The sequence below is a fragment of the Microchirus variegatus genome, assembly GCF_963457635.1.
Source record: "Microchirus variegatus genome assembly, chromosome: 6".
Taxonomy (NCBI): Eukaryota; Metazoa; Chordata; class Actinopteri; order Pleuronectiformes; family Soleidae; genus Microchirus; species Microchirus variegatus.
Genome location: NC_139807.1, coordinates 30257890 through 30281115, shown reverse-complemented (window position 1 = coordinate 30281115; position 23226 = coordinate 30257890). Strand labels below are relative to the sequence as shown.

The following is a 23226-nucleotide window of genomic DNA, read 5'->3' as shown; positions in this document are numbered from 1 at the left end:
TTGTGTTGTGAACTAATATTGCTCTACAGGGAATAACATCTGTAGAGGTAGCACTGAGGCTACTCTGATTACAGTACGTGATCATCTGCTATTTTTAATTATTTCTGGCTTGGCACAAAATGAGGAAGTTGTTGTTTGTAATTCTTTGAAAAACATCTGCAGTTTTCAAGTGCTGCTGGTGAACATCAGGAACAAAGTTAAGAGCCGAGACAAAAAGGCCAATATAAATTCACGGCATACATTATCATTTTATTGTGCAAAACCTTTTGTTAACCTTTAGAGTTCTAGGCTGTTGTGGCATCATTTTAAAGCTGTCCAGAGCGGTACCTCACGACTGCTACAGTCATTTTAGACCTTTTAAACTATGATTAAATGTGCTAGCCATATCAAGATATTTTAAAAACAACAAATATTCTTCTCCCATCAAGAAGAATTTTTTTTTTTTTTTTTTAAAAAGCCCACAGAATGACTTAGCTAAAATGCTGTTACGGATTTTTATTTTGCTTCATCAGTTGCTGGTTCAATGTCAATATCATGATCAACAGATTAAGTGTATACGTTTTACTATACTACACTATAACTACATTTATACTTTTTATACTATATATATATATAAAAAAATATATATATATATATATATATATACATATATATATATTTATTAAATCTCATTGTGCCTTACCTTGGACCAGTTCAGGCGCTTCATGGAAGTCTCAGGTTTGAACTCCTTCTTCGGCCTGAGGCCATAAGGCAACACATGTTGGGGAGGAAACCCAAAAAGAGGAGGTGGAGGAGGGGCACCAAATGGAGGAGGCACTCCGGGTGGGGGAGGTGGGGCAGGATAACCAGGTAGAGGAGGCGGAGGAGGAGGCGGAGGAGGGGGTGCCGCCAACCCAGGTACTGGAGTGTGAGTGGATGCCCCAGACAGGAGCGTTGATGATGGCTGCTGACCGTGGGCAGAGGGCAGGCTCACAGGTACAGCTCCACACTGATTAGACAGGTAGTAAAATAAGAGACACGTGCCGGTTCATAGACATAACAAGTAGCAACTGTTGTGTGAAAAATGTTACTTTTGGCGTAAAATTAAAGAGGCCTTGTCAATTATAACACTGTTATCGCACACCCTGGATTAGGAAACATTGCTGTTCATCTGATAAATTATTGACTGGATCATACTAATGTATTGTCATCTGTGTAACCAAACTAAAACCTACTGTAAGCTTGCATCTCAGTGCCGTAGAACATGACTTTTAACATGTATTTACGTCAAATAAATTCATTTAAAATTATTTGACTTGAAAAACAATTTCAGGATCATACTGATTTATATTAGTAAAATACTATAATAATACTAAAGTTTATCCATTATGAAGCTTAACATGTCTTCATGTTAACAGGTCATCAGATGTTAATTTACTTTCTACCATAATTGATTTGATAAATGTAGTGGTGTTTTCCAAACCTGTAAATTGTGATGTCAATGTCTTGTTTTATCCACAAACCAAAGTGACGAAATTTTAATTTAAAAAATGTCAACACAGCAAAGAAATTTCAAAATATTCACATTAAGAAGCAGAAATCTGAAAATGTATTTTGTAATTGATTAATTGACTAATCATATTATTGAGATTTTTGCATAATATGCAATAATGACATGAAAGAAAATCTAATTGAGTCTAGTTAACAATGACAGAGATTTTACAAGTAACATTAATTAATGTTTGTTATTTTTGAACTACATACATGTTTCCCATATTTTTGGGATGTGCTTGAATAAAGTGACTAAATCTAACAGCAGACTAGAGAGTGTGGAAAAATGTTTCCTTAGGCATCGTCCTACACATACAGTACTAACTGCAAATTCACATTTCAAGGAATAAAAAAGAAATATAACTGAACGTGAGGAGGCAAAAAAACTGGGAAACAAACTCCTGTATCTGCCAAGTATGTAGCAGAGTCAGAGGTGTGTTCTTTCAACCACCCAAGCACAGGTCCAAATTCTGCCAAGAACAAATCCACAATGATTTGGGGTTTTTTCTTTCTTTCCAAGGCTAAAAAAAAAATGTTATAACAGGGACCACAAAGGTTCGTAAATTGTATGATACAGAGCAAATGGTTTATTGATCCATGCACCAGTTTTAGATTAAAGACGCACACTAAAGGTCAGCCCTGGGCCCTTACTCTGCCACTGCCTCCAGAGAGAGGAGGATCTTTGCTGAATTAACAAGTGTACACTTGTGTGTGAGAGAGAATTCCAATGACACAAGCACGGACAGAAAAAAAAGACGAAGGCGAGACGAAGTGTACCTGCATTGGCTAAACATAGTAGCATCATTGAACCCGAGGTGCTATTTGAGTATTCGTTGTGTGTTTGCTCTCTCAAATTGAAAAATTATCAGCAAAATAAAAAGGAAGTTCCTACTCTCCCCTTGAGCGTGCAGTTATCTTGCAGTGCCAGGGCGTGGGAGCAACTCTCTGGAGCTCCAGGGGGATGGAGGGTGGAGAGGAGGGGGTGATGTTGCAGAGAGGCCCAGTCGTGGGACTGAAGAGGGTTGTCAGAATAAATTGCTTTTTTTTAGAACAATTTCCTCTTATGGGATAGAGATCAGAGAATTAGAAACGGCCAACATGGAGGACTGGTCAGTGTTCTCATTAGACTTGGTGTCAGCCAGCCAGAGGAGGCAGCCTCCATGTCAGAAACCAAACTGCAGGCTCCACTGGATTAAACCGCCCCCACTCCCAAATCACCAGAAATAACAAGAACATCTCATAATGAAGAGTAACTCCAGAGTTGATTTACAGCTCTATTCTTGAATTGTTTGGCTGTATGTGTGATATGTAATTTAATTAAATGAAAAATATTTAATCGATTCATAAATAATCTCAGATTTTTCAACTTCTTGAATGTGAATATCTTCTGGTTTCTTTCCATTTATCAAAGATATCATTAAAACTGAGTAATTTGTTGGTTTGTGGAAAAAAGACATTTGAGAGCATCATAATTTCCATGTTTCGGAAACCAGAAATCGGATTAATCAATTAATTAATTTTGAAATATGACAATAATGGTGAGTTTCAGCCCTACCCTACACTAAAAACAAAATCATATTGGTCATGTACCTGAGACTTGAAGGCTTGTAGCTCAGCTTGGAGTTCGGCGACTTTTTCTTCACACTTAACCAGTGACACTTGTGCCTCCTGTCTCCTCTCAAACTCCTCCTCAAACTGAAAAGAGAAGCATATATCTGTGTTGATCACACAAGCAAACATTTGACTAGGAATTCACATAAATATTTTTCAATTACATAATTCACAATAAGTTGACCTTGATTACCTTTTGTCAGACCATTCCCTGACAAAAACTAGGGATGGCACCGTACCACTTTCTCGTGTCCAATACAGATATCACAAAATAAGCATTCGAATATCGGACCAAAACCAGATTTTTTGGGATTAAATGTTTTCCCCTTCTAATCTAAACTATCCAATTTTTTACCAAAAAAGACTAATGTAGGAAACCGATCAATAAAAAAACTGACTGTTTCTATTATACATAATGTCAATGTTGTTTTTAATCACCAACTTCTTACGAAGACTCTTAAGAAATAAAATGTAAAAAACTCTATTTTCCCTTTTAATACTGCTAATAATTATCATGTTCGTTTTTGAGAATTATTGCTTCTTCTTTGAGCCAAACATATGCTAATAGTTACTCTCCAAACTTGGCGATCGAATCCAACAGCAGTGTTATTTTTAACGTTCAGACCAAACATACTGTATGACAATTTTTACAGAATAAAGGCTCAGAATTCTGTATGAAATTGATGTTTTTATGAAGACAAATCTGATTTTTGTAATCTGCTGGGCCAAACACTGATGCAAATACAATTGCTTAACAAATATTCTTCTCTCATAAAGTAGAAATTAACAACCAACTACATGACTCAGATTTGTATTGACATGACACAGTTTGTGCATCGAGAAGCATACAATATATAGGATTTTACACTTTTATCCATCTGATATGTGATCCAGGGATTTTGACACATACCAATATCGATAATGAAAATCGTATCAGCTTATCCCTAATTAAAAAAAAGAAAACGACACATATCAGCAGTGAGCATGTGTCTCTAATCAAGAGCTATAGTCTGCTGCTGGCTGACATTTAGTGATCACAGTTAGACATTGCACATTTCGATGCACTAAGATGATAAACAGTTCAGCTTATTGCACAACTTGGAAACATGCTATCAAGTATAAGCTTTATATCAAAAAGGTAGACAATTAACATATTTTATAATGGAACATTTAAATTCTGTACACAATCACCATTCTCACAATGAAAAACCTGGGGCATGTGCAATTGTGTTTGATAACAAATAATCTTTCCTTTTCATTAGAAAATAATGTTTATTCGCTTGTAACACAAAGTTATTCATTATTCTCAACCATTTTAAATCAATTTCATTTCCTCTGTTATTTCAATAATTAAGGCCTCCAGGGATTGATAAAGTACTGTTTGCTCAATAATGGTAATGTTTCATTATGTAAACAAATGATAATGCATGGAACAAATTAGAATGAATCAAAAGGCATTGAGGGGGCCGTGTGTAAGTTTATTCATGCATTAATCTTCTTTTTAATGCCAATTAATTAACAGATCATAACTCGACTTAAACAATTTGAACTTCTGCAACCTTCTCTGCTGCCCTGCAGACTAGGGATGGCTCAATATCACTTTTTCAAGTCTGATATCACAACTTACACATATCAGTCTGATACAGTGACTTAAACTCCAAAGTCGTGCTGATGAATTTACCACCTACAGCCATTTCAAACTATTTCAAAAACCAGAAGAGAAAATGAACAGCACACAATATGACTCGGCCAAAAATGCTGTTGCTGATATTTATTTACATTTTACAGTCTGTGCAAAGTGAAACATGCGATGTATCGGATTTTTGGATTGTATCAGATTTGAAATTTTTTCTTTTTCTGATATCCGATCCAGTTATTGTGACCAGTATCAGAAAGACACCAACAATTGTCCCTCATTTGTCCGGCTCATCCCTATTGTAGTCTATGAAATGGACTTGGGGTTGGATTTTACCTCGGAATTAAAGGATCTAAAGTTCCCAAATGCTTTAGCTACTGCTAAAGTGTAAAATCCAACTAAAAATCTGATTAAAAGCTCCCATGAAGTAGTGGGAAAGAAGCAAGCTGGACAAAAGCCACACTACAATATCTAGCACTGTGTGAAACCAAACAAAGCGCTATGGCTGGGGCAAGTCGTAAATGTAATCGGCGTAATTAATTGCAAAAATACATCAATATGCATCATTATTTTGAAGAGTATTATATTGGACTGTTAAGACAGGGCTATTTTTTTGTAGCAGAATAATGCCCTGTAGTGCAAGTGGTGAAGCGCTATCTGATCACAGAAAATGCATTTTAATGTCAGGTGATCAGGGAGCCAACATGTCACATTACCACCTGGAGGTGAAGGATAAATAAACCGCTCCTGGTGCTGCCAACCACCAAAAAGAAATTACCGAGGTGATGAACTTCAAACTCAAAAAATTATTCAGTCTTTGCTTGGTTTCCAGTGAAAAATGTTGAAGTAAATATGTTGAAAGAATCCCACCCCTACTGCTAACGTCAACAATGACTCCCAGCACAATACAGCCAATCAAAGTTTTATCGACCGAAGACCATCGGGCTTAAAAGAAAAGTGGCCACAAGCGAAGACTACAGTGTTGCTTTAGTTAACCTCATTAGTGTGCATCTTATCCATTAGTAAAATACTGCAGTCTCCTGTGTCACCATTCTCTCGAAGGCTGTCCTGAAGCTCCGGCAAGCACAAGAATCGTGATGAGGCTGCATTTCAGTTACTGACACACGTGTCCAACCGTTTCTGGATCTCACATTAAGCCCCTTTAATGGCCGATTTAGCACCTTTAATGGGTGATCTGTAGTAGAATAAAAACAAGAAGCACTTGCCTTCTGTGCCAGCTCTGAAGCTCTTTGTTCATACTCATCAGTTCGAGCCTTCTCCACACACACCTCTGAAAACGACACAGAAAAATGTATTCATTACATTTGTGAATATTTGTAAATATCTATTATAATGAAAACCATGTAATGATAGAGTTTGTAGAGTGGATCTCATAAGTGCGTGACTTGCCTAAGAGGTGGCTGAAGTCCACATCAAGGCGCTTGCGGTAACTGAAGTCTGGGTCAGTGCCACTGCGGTGGAGAACAATCTGAGACACGCACTCCTCAATGATCTTAAAGTACTGGGGCCTGAGACAGAGATGGAGTTACAGAAACAGACATCACTTTATTTCATTTTATCCCATGTTTCTGATCTGAAGAGTGTACTGTATGTATTGTAGTTTCAGGTGTGACAGAAAGTGGTCCATCTAAAATAAAAGCAGGAATAGAGAGAAGAGATAAAGTAAATGTCGAATAATCCCAATCGAAATCAATCAAACCATGAAAATACAAATTAGGGCTGATGATGATGTGATGTCATGATGTGATGTCATGATGTGTTTAGACAGCTCAAAGACGATTAAAAAAATTATATTTAATTTGTGATTTGGGAATGTATTGAAAACCGTTGATAACTAATTTAATAATTGATTAAAAGCCCTAAATGACAAAAAATCCAAATGACTGACCTTTCAATTTGTGGGACTGAACTTCAGTCAGCATGAGGCACATTACACAATTACACAAGTTGAGGATTTTACTTTTTTCACAGCTAATCAAACACCCTTTTCTCCTATACACCAGTAATGCCAATATACATACTGTTTTTATGATCATGGACAATGAAGAATACACACCGACCTATTAGCCAGTGCTTAGTAATTCCAGTTGAATAATTTCAAGTGCCGCTGTTGAATACTGATTACACAATAAGCCAGGACATGCAACAATAAAGAAAATATTATGACGCAACATGACACAGGGAGTCACTGTGCCTCTACAAGTTAAAGAGATGCCACTGAGAGTCCCAATCCCTACTCTGAGACTTATGAGCATCAATTATAAAAGGGAAATTGCCTTCGATATCTATTTCTTAAAACAATGCTGAGAACGGCACATCTATATTTTCAGGATGAGCAGCATGAGGGAGAGGAGTCATGGTCTGAAAGAAGACAAAAGCCTTCAAAATCAAAGAGAATAAGCCATGAATGCTGTGAATTTTGAAGCCCTGTGTAAGAATGGACAACATTGTAGTATTACTAATTACTACTTATACACTAAGAAAAAATAGCAAGATGCAACTTTTAAATTATTTGAACCTTGCATAACTTAAAACACAAGGAAATACCCAGAAAAAGTTACAATTCTGCTGTAACACAAATAGTGTGAAAAAAAAAAAAAATAGTCTAAAAAGTGTAACTTTATAATACTTATATAATATATTCACACAGTTATTCAATAATATTGAATAATAAATATGACTATTATCAATGCAACAGCCTTTAAAACCAGGAAGTCATGACAGATACCTTATCACGATGTGGCGATCTCAGACCATATCTTGACTCATATCACGATATAGATAAAATATATTGCTCAGTTCTAATTTAAAAGATCATATTTCACATTTAAACAAAATGCTAAATGTTTGCAAGTAGAAATACTACATTTGTATTCAAAAACATCAACTAAAAACTGTCTACAGAGTTGCACTATATAATACATTCAGTACTGTTCATTTTAAATATTGTATAATGGGATGATGATGATCTCCAAATATTACTTAAAGCCTTTTCTCTGGGCTCTTTTTTTTTTTACCTCCTTCAACGCTCTGCTCAGTGCAAACTATCCTACATTTACGAGCGGTTTGTGTGACAGTGGAGTGTCTCAACTCTCTTACATCACCATATGATATGATGGATTCCTTAGACATCAGTACAGTAATATGTGCAGATATGATTCAAGGCCTTGCAACAATTTTATATTACAAATGTATTAAATCAATATGAAATTATATTATAAGCCTATTTTACACAGTTAAATTCATAGAAACTTGACAGAGTCAGTATTGACTCTATTTAAGAGGGGGGGGAAACTTGAACCACCACTCAGCAGTTGAATGCCTTTTATCCTATTAGGGAGTGTGTATTTCTTTGTATGTATACAAAAACTGATATTAAAGACGGTGCCAGTGTAAGTCGTGCTTAAAAAACACAAATATTAACATTTCATCAGTTTTCTAATTAGTAAAAACAGAGAACCCTGAGGTGCCCGAGTGAGAGATAAAACTGCAGGTGATGAATTTCATATGCCCTCTGTTTGGAGCTCCGTCTTTTGATCAAGCCAAACTTTAACTCGCACCCAGCTGTGAATGAACCAATATGAAATAAGTCTTTGAAAAGTACGACTAGTAGGAGATGAGAAACAGTCTGGAGCCGTGGATGTTGTAAGATGGCTTGGAGATAAAAGAGACAGCATTCTCTTTGTTAGCCGGTGTCATTGGAAGGCCTGAAGTCAGAAAGAGTGAGACCCTCGACGATTTGGATGATATGCAAGGTCAAAATGTTATATGTCTGCCATCATCATCATCATGATCATCACAGAACAAGACACAGATGTATGTGGAGAGCAAACAAGGGAGGGGCATAATGACTAGGGCTGTCACTTTTTTTCGTCACACGAAATTCAGATATTAATTAAAATTTAGGAGGGAAAAAACTAAATCGAACCTTAAACATCTGAAGTAATGATCATGTGATCTAGCAGAGGACAACGTGACTGCAGGTTAGCCATAGATCTATTTTGGCATTATTTCGCGATTTCTTTTAATTTCTTTCTTTCTTTTTTTTTTTTTAAATCATATCTCCTTCATTAGATTTGGACGGAATTTGGTATGCGACTGCATGATCAGACACTCTACCGTTAGATTCATTTTCATATCTAATTACAGATATGGCAGCAATTTAACATTACAGGGTGAATGATATAGAAATAAAGTAAAGTATTTCTGGTTCTACACTGTAGATGACAAAGTAACACAACTGCAGACTCACCTGTTAGCATATTATAATATAATATAATAATATTAATATTAAAAGGTAAAGGTTCTGTATTTGTCATCAGGAGCAACATGGTGTTAGGTGTCTTGTTCATAATCATTCAAATTTGAATTTAGGAAAAAAGTGACCACTCTACAAAATAAAATAGAAACATTACAAGGACAAAACATTTCTAAACAAAAAAGAAGTTAATGTTGTGTGTCTGTATGTGTGTGTGTGTGTGTGCGTGTTGCCGTTTTTACCTGACCAAGTAGTCATTGCGAATAAGCATCAGGTGCTGCAGTATAGAGAGAAAATAGGGCTCTGCGCTGCTGTCCTTCAATGTGCTCTGCACAATATTGAATACATCCCCCACATCAGTGCACAGAGTCAAGGACTCGTAAATGAATGGAGGTAGCATTTCCAAAGCCAAAGGATTCGGAATTCATAAAAAGATACATGGATGCCACTTTAATTTTACACTTTTTGTTTGTTATCAAACATCTACTCCGCTTAACAATTATTTTCAATGTATATGAAAAACTTTTTTATGAGTTTTATGCTACTGCCATGATAATAACAAGGATATTCCACTTCACTCCTGATGTCTTCCAGCCGATGAGAGAACTCCATCATGTCCTCTTCTTTGTGCTCCATAAATACCTTCAGCTGAATGTCAAGAGCCTCGTTCCTGATGGATGTCAGTTGCTATAAATGAAGTTGGGGGGGGGGTCAAATAATAAGAGAGAATTTGACATTAAATACATCACAGAGAAAGTACTACTATATGATACAAGCCAAAAACAAAAAAAAAAGGGGGGGGGTGTCATCAAGATTAAGTCAAGACACAGAGCTCATTCTACATGCTGTAACTTATCAGGATATAGAGGTTTTTTAATTTTCTAATTTCCTTTTTGTCATCTACAGAATCATTTTCTGTCTAGCAAACTGAAAACTTATGTGAGGGCTAGGGCTGAACAATAAACATTGTATTTATTATATTGAATATATTATCTATAAAAAAAAAATTTCAAGTCACTTATTAACAGTGTTGTTAATGCAAAATTTGACCATATTTACATTAAAAACCCAAATAAACCAGATACTAAAAGATAATACGTGTATTTTCAGATCATGTAATGCAGATCATAAACAGTAGATATGTTATGTATTTACAGTGTATTGTCACTGTCACTCTTTGAGAAGCACAGACATCTCAAAAGAAAACTTTTCATGAGTCCAGAGAAACAACCTGTGTGCAGCTTTATATGCATATATATCTCGTATATCTGGATATAGCCTAATGATATTGATATTCATAAGCCATATCCCACAGCCTTATAACTACTATATACATTATTAAGTGTTCGAAAATACTACATGTTTGAAATGATTCGTACCTTTGAGTTCACATCCTTGCATTAGAGATTAGAAGTTAATGTATTTATTGTATCTCATAAAATAATGCTCAAGGTAGTTTGAAATCTATAAAAGTTCATATTAAACTGAGGCTTGACTTGGTGATGGTGCATGCATTCCAATATGGCCGTTCACGGCACTGACTGGAAATGACAATGTCAAAATGTGACTCCCAATTGATTTCCTGCCTGGATATCTGCCATCTGCTTTGCCCTTGTGTCATTCAACACAGAAATTACAAAGCGGTTGTGCTGTTGACATGTCCTTCATCCACAGCTGCAATTTTCAGAAGTTTGAAAATATAGCTTCTGGTCCCACCCCCTTCCACAATATACAGCTAAGATTGCGAACACTGGGGGTGAGGTGTCCATCATTTTTCAGACATTTCTGAGTGCAAGTTCACTGTGTGTTGCCTTATTGTCTGAGTGAACACAAAGTGATCATCTATTACAATGCATCACGAGTCTCTCTTAAACGATTATGGATCGAGTGTGAAACAGCCATAATCAGAAAAATAAAATAATGAATAGTGTTTTAACACTGAAAGGTTGCCCAATGTATCACTGTGTCATTACGTTCAATACGCCTTCAACAAGACACTGGTTAAATGTCACAGCATAAATGTGTGTGTCACCTCGTAAGTGTGACGCAAAGATGGTTGAGAGAGAAAGTGTAAAATCTGACCAGCACAATCTGGATTAAAGGCTGATTTGTGGAAAAATTGGCTTCTATGACGTACGGGGGAAGAAGCGAGCTGGACCAAATATCTGGATATTTGTATGTCCCAATATACGAGATATGGGGATATAGTGTAAAGATTGTTTTTCTGGACTCATGAAAGAACGTTCTTTTGAGATGTTTGCGCTGCTCACTCTAAAATAAAATATGATAATAGGTAATACTTTGTTTATTTATTTGGTGTTTCAGTGTTAAATTAAGAATATTTGCATGTGTTAGAAACAATGAAATTCTCTATGTAGTATAATTATAAAAATAAGTATAGTTAAAATTAAGGACATATTATTCAGTGAAATGTGACGATAATCAATGCAACAGCCTTTAAATTTGACGTTGTTTGATGATGTTATTCCATTGTGTATTAATAAATGACAATACATTGTTTTTCAAAATAAATGTATGCATTAAGATGCAATTATATAATTGCATTACAATGTTAGGGTGCATTAGTTATAAACTAAAGCAACTGGCCATAAAATCCTCCTAATATGTCACAGAGACTCAGGAATAATATTCATATAACATAATGAACTCACCAACAACAGTAGAGCCAAAATATTCACATTAAAAAAATCTTTTGCATACCGCAAATCACGTTTATGTTTCGAATACATGTTTTGGCATGTGGCGCCACCTACCACCGTCTACCAATCATTGCAGTCAGTAGAGTCTCAGCTGCTGAGCGACCACGGGTTGCCAGTTATCTGAGCTACAATGTCGGAGAAAACAAAACCTAAAAGACCTCGGTATTTTAGGCGTTGAGTGTAGTAACAGTTTTTGGCCACATTCTTACATATAGAGCTTTTAATGTTAAGATTCATGCCCCTATTATTAGATATATGGTATAAGAACCAGGAGGGTAAATATTAGCCTATGCAGGCACTGACAACTGAATATTGGCGTGGACAGACACATGGACAACAACAACTCTCCTCTGTCTTTCATAAATTATTTGCAGAAGCAAATCTACAATATTTCACTGAAGTGGACCGCTCATTTAAATATTAATACATGGCAAGTGTGAGTTTATATCATGTGTCTACATGCGTGTGTGGATTTGCTGTGCTTACCGGCAATATCTCTTTCAGGCCACACCGCATAAATTCATTTCTGATGTGTAGCCTGAAGTCCAGCTCATCAGGCGATGTTACTAGTGCATTGATGAGCTGCATGCACGCCACCTGCAACATGAAGAGAAGATAGAATAAAGGGAGAGAAAGGAGGAGGGAGAGAGAGAGAGAAAGAAGATAATAAAAATCAGAGAGAAAAATAAAGGCGACAGACTTTTTCCAGAAGTTGATGAAAAGCATGCTGGGATGCATTCGTAATGAGTTATGTCCCTTGGAAGCAGAGGACCATAACTAATGCATGTCTATTTTCTCCAGTCACTGAGGGGGGCTGATTTTAATATTAATGTAACAACTGCAGACCCATACACACAAAATTAACCAACAGTCAATTTAAGGGCAAACTCCCTCTTTTGGAAGCTGTTTTTCATTCCCGCCTGAGTTTGGCTCAGTACGTGGGGACTCCTCCATCTTGTGACTCTTCAACAGCCCGGGCAAACAGAGACAGAAAAATCTATTATTGATCAGCAAAGCAGTGCACTCATGTGTGAAAAGAGGGTATGACAATGCTACAGCTCAGGGAGGATATTCAGATGCTTTAAGGTTCATTATCAGTCTGACAGCGCACGCTTGTTTTTGTCGTTGCAGACGAGTCGAGTAATTTCCTCTCTCTGGAGTAATATTTTAACATTGTAATGCAGGTAGGTGACATTACAAAGTGTCACAAAATGTCTGTCTAGACATTCCACTGTGGTGCGGTGGCAGTCCACAAATATATTAAAAGACTGTGGCAATCATTTGAATTATTACCTGGCATCAACATATCCTGTGGCTTTTAGTATCTACTTTTATCTATTTTGTATATTGTGCATGTTGTATATAGTCTATATGTGTATATAAATCAATATGAGACCATTGAAACTTGTTAACGATGTTATATCAACAAATAGGTAACCTACAGTAAATACTTAAGATAATTTTGGAAATTTTGAGCTTATATATGAATTAGGGTTATCAACAAGGATGCACCCTAAGTTAAGATTATTTTCACGTTTTTTTTCTTATTTTCCCAAATATTCAATTAGTTGTTTGGCACATAAAATGTTGACCAAACCAAATGTTCTCAAATATCTTGTTCTGACTTAACTATTCAGTTTTAATGATTCCTTTGTCAAATTGAACAAAGAAAGAAGAAGATGTACATTTAAGACAGTGCACTTTTTTTAAAAGCACTCAATTAATTGTTGCCGCCCATTTTAGGTCACACTGAACCCCTTTTAAAAGACAACGTACTGTTAATGTTTTCGATCTATATCGGAAATTTGAAGTAAACCATAACGTCCTCCTAGTAACCACAAGTAAAGGAGCTCATATTTTAGCAGACGCTGTCAGTGGCACTGTATGCATATAGCCCAAAATCAAAGCAAATTGCTTGATTTATTTTCTGATATTATTTGTCAGGCTGTCAACCTGACACTGTCATATGATTTAGTTGTAGGTATTAGTAGGTTTTGTTTACATCATGAGTATTATTTATACATTGTATTTTTTAACCAAATTATTTTTGCCTTGGTCAATTAACATTTATTTAACAATTTTGAAACCTTATGTGCACCTTCTACTGGATTCTCAGGGTTAACTACTTCAATAGGCCCTTATGCATTTTCATCAGGTCATTACAGTTTGAACATACCATGGTCAAAATTTTAGAATAAAATTGACAGCCATAGGGCTTATTAATGCCAAAGTATATTACAAATGCCTGAAGAAAGAAAGAGTTTCAGTAAAAAAACAAATATCTTTGAATTGGGTCCCACATGTGTCTGTTTACACTTTACTTTCCCAGAGAGTGGAAATTCAGCCAGAGGGAACTGTGTGTATAAATGTAGTCAAGTAGAACAGAAAGCCTTTGGCCAAACATTACCAGTGCTATGGTTCAGATATAAAACAATATTTTTGCTTAAATAATACATTGGATTTAAAGGGATCTCTGCTGTGTATTAGAAAGTGGGAGGAAATAAAGCACAAGAAAAAAAAAACGCAACACAACTAAGGCTTTTAAACCCTCCAGTATATGAGGCTATGGTGTTATAGTCACAGATGTGGATTATATACACCAGCTTCCAGTGCAACCCTAAATCCTTCTTTTTCTTTTTGTCTTTTTTCAGAGTCTCATATTAACATCTTTATCCCCCTCAATATTGTTCCCTGCTGTTTCCTTCTTCTCACATTTGCACCTGTCAAGGTATTTAAAGCAAACTGAATGCAAATGGTACAGATAATTATACTACAGGGGGCAAAAAGAAACGATTTCATCTTCTAATCGAGTTCAGCATCGGCCATTGCAAGGGAATACAAAACAACCAACACAACTGATAGCTGTATACTAGTTTTATGGCCACAATATATGCATATATATACTGGATTAATGAATAGTATTTTTTTCATTCTTTTTTTTTTTCCCGAAAAAAACCTACCTATTCAAATGCAGACAACATATTTCAATCAAAAACAGCCGTCTCAATTTAAAACAGCCCACATATATAGTACAATACCTCAAATACATGTAAAAGCATGTACTGTCGTTTTTTTTAATTGTATTGAAAAAAGTATTGCTGGATATGCAGTATGTTATCTTTGCTGATAACAGTATTATCAGCAAAGTACAAATTATCAGTAAAGACAATTTAACGCTACCACAAGTCATGGAAGTGCTTCACCACATTATAATTATGTTCATTACTGCAAACAGAAAAAAATAAGATTAAGAGGCTGTTTTAGCAGGGCTCGTTACATTACAGGTGTTTGTTTCAACAACTATGTTGTAGAGCGAGTGAGTACGTGGACGTACCTGCAGCTGAACGGAGCGATCGCAAAGTCCTTTCACAATGGGACTGAACCTCTCAATGGCTCGCCATTCCCCTGCTGTGGTAATGGCTTCAAGGACCTTCTCCAGACTAAAAGAGAACATGGAATGTGTGAGTGAAAAAATAAACTTAATTGACTACAAACTAGATCCATTGTATCAAAGTATTCAATGTGAACACAGTGTCACAGCTTCAGTCTTTTCCTCTTCAAGATGTGAAGAGGAATTTGATTCAAACTTAAATTAGTTTTATTCATAATGAGTACATTCCAGTAACAGTATTGCTCTTCAAAAATACATATCATGCAAACTTTATCAAATATCCTGCCACATTCTACTGCTTTATCCTCCTTATGAGGGTCCCAGGGGAAGCTGGAAACCAATCTCCATTCTCAGACATGATATATGGGTCCCAAGATAGCAAAGTATCATGATCCAAATCAAAACAAAAAATCGTGACAATGTGTTCATAATACAGCAACTAATTTACAGTCCTTGCTGTAAAACCTAATACTGGTAAAAACTGCTAAACAAATCATTCATTGGAAAATGAATTACAACTTCATTTTATGCATGTTATTTAAAATATATGATCATGTCAACATATGATCGAAAGTATGATCAGTTCTTAGTTTATTATCTGTTGACAATATGTTTATTGTCACGTAAACATCAATTCATAGATTAGTTGACAGTTAGTTACTTATCCGTTGACTGTCAACAGACAGTAGGGAAATTACACTTCATCTGTGAAAGTGACCAAAAGACCATGTCATTAAAGTAAAAGAACTGATTATCTGTTGATATGGTACTGAATACCTGTAGATTACTAACAAAGAGTCAACAATGGACTACAGTATCAAAATAAAGTGATACATCAAAGTTCTAAGTAAAACATAAACAATGGGAAGAGTGCGTACGTGTTCTCCTCGCCCACAATGCATATGGCCGACAGCAGCTTCACCACATCCGTCATCATGGCAGAGTGGGTGGGATCAATGGCTCTTGCCAGTAGAGCAAGACTTTTCTCTTCTCCCAGGATTCGATCCAAGCCATACTACAAAGAACACAAAACAAAATATGTTGACCCAAAAATGTGTTAATTGACATCAAAAGCACCCAAGTCCCATAGATTAGAAAGAACAGGTTCAACATATTTACATGGACTTCAAAGACTTTTGGCCCAGGCTTATTTATTTATTATAGTACAACTGAAAATGGAAACTAGAACATTTTTGAAATGAAAAGCTCTTAATTAAATAGATTGCAAATAATGGTGCAGTATGAATTTTACCATGCAAACAAAAAGGAAAAAACAAAACATATTTGCAGTTGTCAATACAATTATTAGCATGTGGTAACAACAGTATACAATGAGGAGCAATGAATACAAGTTGAGCAACATTTAAAACTGCACTATACTGTTTTTATTTACAGAAAAACATATTCAGTAATGCCTGTACAAATGTATTAATAAATTGTTTTTCTTTATTTTGTCATTTGATTTGGAAAAACAAAAGGGTGAGGTATTCAGATTTTGGAATTTAATTTGAACAGTTAAATAAGTAGCTACATGTTATCATTATTTGCCATTTTGTATAGTTTAGGAATTACAATTAATGGTCATTTATTTTGACCATTAACTGGTTTTTAATCACTAAACATGTCAATATTTTCTGGTGTTGTTGGTTTGTGGACAAAATAAAACACTTGAGTGAATCTGCATTTTGTTTTGAGAAACACCAGTCAATATTTTTTTTTACATTTTATGGACCAAAACAACTACTCAATTTACTAAATAAGAGATATTAATTAATTGAACTTTCTGGATTAGTTTCCACAGCAGATGGAAAATGTTTAAATAGTTAAATTATTCATTCATTTTCTTATGATTTTAAGCTTTAAACAAGTTGCAGAGTATTGCTTTAGTACACCGTTTGTTTAAGGGTACCATCACATTGTTGCAACTGTTAATACCACATTAGGATGTCGTTTCAAGTGTGTGACTTGATGCAGGGAGGCAGAAGAAAGAGGCTGCACTGACAGCTGGCAGACAACACCTGTCTTCTTGGCATTGTGGGTACATTCCATCCCAAGATGCATCTCCAGCCAGGGAAAGGTCTGGGCTAACACAGAGGCCTACGGGTAAATGCTGGTGTCTGGCGTCTATTGAGACACAGGATTACATGAGACCTTGCAGCACACTTTGTGCCAGAGCGCTTGTTTACGTGTCTCTCCACTGGGTTTTAGCTCCATCTGGCGAGATCCTTCTTTTCTTTTTTTTTTTCTCCTCCTATGCAGCATCTTTGATATAACAGCACTAAAGAAAGAAAAGCTATGGGACTCAAGCACGAAGCTACTTCAGCAGAACTCATTTAATGCCCGAGTGGGCAATAATTCGATATTACTGTCTTTCACCACTAAGTGGAATAATCTTATCACAATATGATCTTATTATTTTATACTTTAATTCCGGGGCTTAATTAAAAATAATTCTACAAACAAACTAATTAAATTATCAGTCACTTAATTGGAAAATGCTGAAAATGTGAAATTAAAAAACTTTCCCATTAATAAACTTAATGATGTACATTCGGGTATATTTTAAAATACAGACGATAAAATGGAGGATGGTTATCTCAAATATATCAAACCTTAGGGCTGGGCAATATGGCTTAAATATAAGATCTCAGATATTCTCACACCAACCTGTTTTTTCACACACTATAAATCCAATCTAAAATAATATGGGTTATCTACCTTTTATGATCCGGTTTATTTATTTATTTTTAATATTAAATTTACGTGTTAGGAACAATGAAATCGCTTACAAATAATATTGTAAAATGTTCTTATTACAAATAGTTAGGCTTAAAATTAAAGAACTATAACATTTATAATTGTGTTGATTCCAAGTATTTTTAATGAATATATAATATCTCTTTTATGTATTCAAGACCATATCTAGTCTCATGTCACAATATATTTAGATATAAACCCTAACCTAATAAAGCATGATTTCAATTCTCAAAGACCAAACAAAGGCAGAATAATATCAACAAAAAGCTAAAGTTACACACTGCAGCTTTAAAGCAAACCCTGTGAAAGTGGCAAAATACCATTCCTCTATCCTCAGCCTCCTCATGTGCATGCTGATATTCACACACACATAAAAAAAACACTAACTCCAGAACAGTGCCTGTAATTTGGCAATTAAATGGAAAACACCAGAAGACGATGTTAATGGGATTAAAGAAATCCTGGGAGAACAGACTCAAAATACATGAAGTTATTTCTTAATATTATTATTGTTCGCCAAATAATGGAGAAACTTATCATAATTTGGGGCATAATTTGTTTTACAATAAATAAATACTTTAACTGAAATTTGACGTCAGGGATTCCTTGGTAGTAGTAAAAGCGCCATTCCCACTTCCATCAAAGGCTCATCAAAATGCAAACACTTCTAATTAAAGTTAATGTGTGGGCGATTATGCCATTAGACACATGTCTCAAGACAACAATCAGAAGAGTTAATCAGTTTATTACATTGCTTTAGTCATTTTATGAATCTGCATAAACCCCACCCAAAAAAAATGGGGTTTGCCATTACCTTATTGTTCATGATGGCCTTGAGACACTGGACAACTTTATGTTGGTTCTTCTTGTCAATCTTCTCTTGTCTGAGGACACAAGAGAATAATTATAGGGGTAGTTGGTCTCTAATGTACAGTATGAAGAAAGTGAGTCGACACTGGGTTTCCCCCAGCAATATGAGAGGTGCCGATAGCTGAAGGTTTGATTATTGCGAACATGCTAGGGTTACGTTCTAATGCACATGTGAATGACAGGTAACACAGACAGGGCAGGTGGTATGCCGAGCTCTGTCTGCCTGCTGAGAACTGTAGGGCTGCATTGGGAGTGAGCAGAGAAAAAGCAAGAAGCTAACCTAACACTATGCCAACTTTATGCCTGCCTGCGAAAGACGGAATTGATTTTTTTTGACAGTGCACTGGCCAAACTGCAAAGTGGGAGTGCTCCCAGTGCTGCCCAAGGCCAGTCCAACTGACAAACAAGTCAATGTGTCAGCGAGAAAAAGAGAGAGAGAGTAAGGTAGAATGTCTTATTTCAACTGTTAATCATACATGTGAAAAAGTGCAAAATACCTAAACCATACAAATGTATACAAGTTATTAATGAATATTAGTTATCTACCATCAGAAAGGTAAAAGTGAGCATGTTTACATGAACGAACACATCAACTTACTCCTTCTTGAACAGCAACTTCTCCAAAATGTCCAGCAGGTATCCAAGGCCTTCATGCCCGAAACTCTGCACCCAGCTGAAATAAACAAACATTGAAATCAATATCACGAGGGTGTAAGACTGACAACAAGCAACAATACTTTCATCCTTCCTCGTCAATCACCGCAGACCCTGTAGCTAGAGTAAGAATGGGGGAAATAACACATGTAGGCAAAGCAAAGGCAAGCACTTTGTGCTGAGGAAATGGGCAGCAGAGATAAGCATAGGATTGCACGTCTCATATAAGCAAAGAGACAGACGAGTGAAGAAAAATAATTTGGAAATACCTGTACTGCTATTTTTGTGGAGCCAAATTAGATTCTCATGGAAGTTATACCCGTGTGTAGCAGGTGACATTTATACGCTGTGGCTCACCAAAGGAGGTTAAGAAAGTTCAGTGTTCAATCAAATGTTCCATAAAAGAATTGAATTTTTCGCACTACTCCTGATGTTAAAGTCGGTTTTTAGACAAGTTTTATCCAGAGGGTGCCGGTGATTGATCTCAAATGCTGCCGCCTGTGATTAAAGTTGTAATACCAAAACTTAGGTCGAGCTAATGAAATTGATTTTGTTTCCTTTCAAAGGGCACATTACAAGTAGATATATGAGCAATTGTTTTATTGGAGATGAAGAAGAAGCAGTGTTTGTTTACTTAAGCTCAGCATCTGGGACCATCCATATAGACCTCATGACTGTTAAGGAGGGTGCACACGTCGAGATTCTTATAATATTGATCATCAAAATTCAAGTATTATAAAATATGATGTGAAAAGTTTTGAAATGCAGACAATGTTTCATTCATTTACATAAACTAAACTTCCTACTTCCTTTACTTCTCACTTCTTCCCAAGTAAATGAACAAACTTGCACATAAAGATTAGGAAACAAGGCAGTGTGTGACAGTGGTGCAGAGCAATACAGAAGCATAATGAAACCAATTCCATCTTTGAGATGACAAACTGTATGGTAGAGTTTTCCTTCCGAGAGTAAATGGTCTGTATAAGAGTCTCTGTTCCAGTCTCAACTACCAGTCAAAGCACTTTACGCTTTAGTTTTGCAAGTCTCCCATTAACATGCACCTAGTAGTTTTGAAAATAATTGTATTCAATGCTTTGCCATGCTGAGATGGATAATTCTGCATCGATATAGTGACAGCATATATTTTACCTATTCTGGGACTGCAACAATTATTTACCAATTACTAAATGAATAGTCATATAGTAATATAAACTTATATAGTGATATTTGTATAATCAATTAATATTTTTTTATAATTAAAACAAACTGTCTTTGCTCCATATTATATTTAAACTGCATTTATTTATGTTTTAAAGGCCAAACAATTCATCAAGAAAATAATCACCAGATTACTTGGTTATGAAAATAATCATTAGCTGCAGTCCAATTGTGTTAATCGACAAAAAAGTTGTACAACATACATACAAACCAAATCATGACTTGGGTGTATCGTTACAGGCCTAATATCAAATTATTATCATTCTGGTACAAATCCCAAAATATATCAAGATGTTTTTTTTAATATCAATGACTAATTACCACAAAACACCAACTTCCTGGTTAGTGGATGTCTAGTGACCTGCTATACCTCTGCACTGCAAATTGCCCAGTGATGTAAGGGAATGAGACAAAGAGCATGTAATAATGACTTTAAAAGAACAGATGTGATCCGATTCACTCTAAGAGAACCATCAGGAACAAACAGTATATTGCAAGGATAAGTGGAAATCTTGTGGTATACAGGAAACAGACAAAGACAGGGTGAGTGAAATTGTGACTTCCCTCCTGATTGAAACTGAATCACATCTCTGAACATTAGCATTCCCCGTCTGTGCTGTTCTAATCAACAAGCCGCATGCCTCCCATCATTAAATCTACAGAAATTCTCAAGGTGACAACATAAAATGGAAAGCTGTTATCTGAAATTAATTTTTGTGGAATAGGAGTATGGAGTTGGATTTAAACGTGCGCCCGTGTGCTTGTTTGTTTGTTTGTCTGATGTGGCACTGTTGTGTCTGATAAAGAAAAGTGACAAATAACATTTTTGTATTTTGTACATTGAACATCTTGATTGCAGGTGACATACTTTACTTTGACATTTACTTCAAAGGGCAGTGGCTCAATCCATTTAGAGTCAGTGATGCTGCAGAGAGATGCTACGTGCCGTCTACTAATCAGTGGTGCTGTCCCTAAACACAACACTGCACTTCTCTGTTAAATATTGAGACAACTGGTAGTTGTTGGAGATGAACCCACGTTTTTAGGATTGTTAACTAGTTTTAACTGATCTACAGTTCGGCATTGTTCGGCTTGATCCTTGTGTAGGACGTCACGCATAGTACCTACTCAGCGCGCTTGGAAGCTCGCCAGAACACATACTAAAAATAGTACCTGGTACCAGGTACTATGCTAGTGGAAAGGCATCTTAACCGTGCAGAGGCAAGCGTAGTAGAGTAGAGCCGGTGGAAACACGCCATTAGTGTCAAGTAATAATACGAAATAAGAGTTTGCAAAATGTAAATGGAAAGTAGTTAATTTCTCAAATGGAAAGAATTTAAAAGAAAAAACTGCAGCCTTGAAAATATTAATTTTACAGCAGTATTTCACCCTCTAACACCAACATACATAATCCCAGGCCTCAGCTGGAGGATTCACATAAGGACGTGCGTGTGTAGGCTGCTATCAAAGGCTGATACCTTGGTGACTATTCTGCTTGAGAGAAAAGACAAAATCAGTTTAGCCTGCACTTCACACTGGGCCATGGCCCACACCATTCTGGTTATACAGCAGGAGTCTTGACAAAAGCTTCATTGAAATGCATGCAGTCACTCAGCAGCAACTGCATGGTAGTTTTTCATCTTTAGTAGGTGAAGCAGCCAGCAAAAGAAAAATAATCACTTGATCTGGAGCAGGAATCACTGCACAGGGAAACAAAACAACAGGCCTGCACTATCACTGTCTGATGCGAGATACTGTATCTGCCTTGAAACACATGAGTGAAATATGTCACATTTCAAAGGCTCCTAGAAAACGGATCAGTAGTATTTATAAGATCACAGAGGAAAGGAGGAAAAGGACAATCTGATACCTTTCTGCCACATCTGGAGAAAATTTCATTTCCATGGGCAAGAACAATCAAGCTGTGTCAATAAAATATCAAATGGGTGTGTTTTTCTTTCAAGTCAAGGTCAGTCTACCTTTGAATGAAGCAGATGACAAAGTCCAGTGGAGGCGCTCACTGCATGAGGGTTGGCAATGATACAAGCTTGTGTGGCTAAACAGTTCATCACTTCATCACTAGTGTTACTTACGACTTCTGTAAAAATTTAAACCACCAGAATGCATCTAAATCTCATTTGAGATTAAGACGGGAAAAAGGGTGAAGTCACCTACCACTTCCAAGAGGTGTGAACAACAGACATAGATGAAATGCCTCTGTACACAATTGGATAGACCTACAACCAATCAGACCAAATATCTGGATGACGTATACAGTGATACGTATACGTGACAACAAAAACTTGCTTGTTGTAGTTTTCTAGGAATTATGGCTAAATGACATATAATGACTTTTGCCCGTGAAGCTCTATGCAGAGCTGAGGTGAAGTGACAATAATTCCCCCTTGGGGGAGCCTTAGAGTGCCCCCATTTGACCTCATATTTTAAAAAGCTCAGCACCATATGATCCCCCATTTGGTCGCTCCACTCCCTCACCATCAGTGTTGACCTCATATTCGAGAAAAAGCCCTGCTGTTTGTGTGCAAAATAGAGCATCATC

The 23226-nt window shown here is 36.2% G+C and overlaps 1 protein-coding gene across 1 annotated transcript in view; it reads right to left on the bottom strand.

Moving 5' to 3' along the window:
* LOC310928564 (protein diaphanous homolog 3-like) overlaps positions 1-23226 on the bottom strand; it is a gene marked incomplete at both ends in the record, with an annotated part of 191494 nt that overhangs the window by 151097 nt on the left and 17171 nt on the right. Inside the window, 11 exons of the mRNA XM_083891154.1 lie at positions 683-988; positions 3121-3225; positions 6004-6068; positions 6188-6306; positions 9299-9420; positions 9630-9743; positions 12263-12373; positions 15111-15216; positions 16046-16182; positions 18739-18808; positions 19393-19467. Of these exons, the coding sequence (XP_083747280.1) occupies positions 683-988; positions 3121-3225; positions 6004-6068; positions 6188-6306; positions 9299-9420; positions 9630-9743; positions 12263-12373; positions 15111-15216; positions 16046-16182; positions 18739-18808; positions 19393-19467 (1330 nt within the window). The remainder of the gene's footprint in view (positions 1-682; positions 989-3120; positions 3226-6003; positions 6069-6187; positions 6307-9298; positions 9421-9629; positions 9744-12262; positions 12374-15110; positions 15217-16045; positions 16183-18738; positions 18809-19392; positions 19468-23226) is intronic.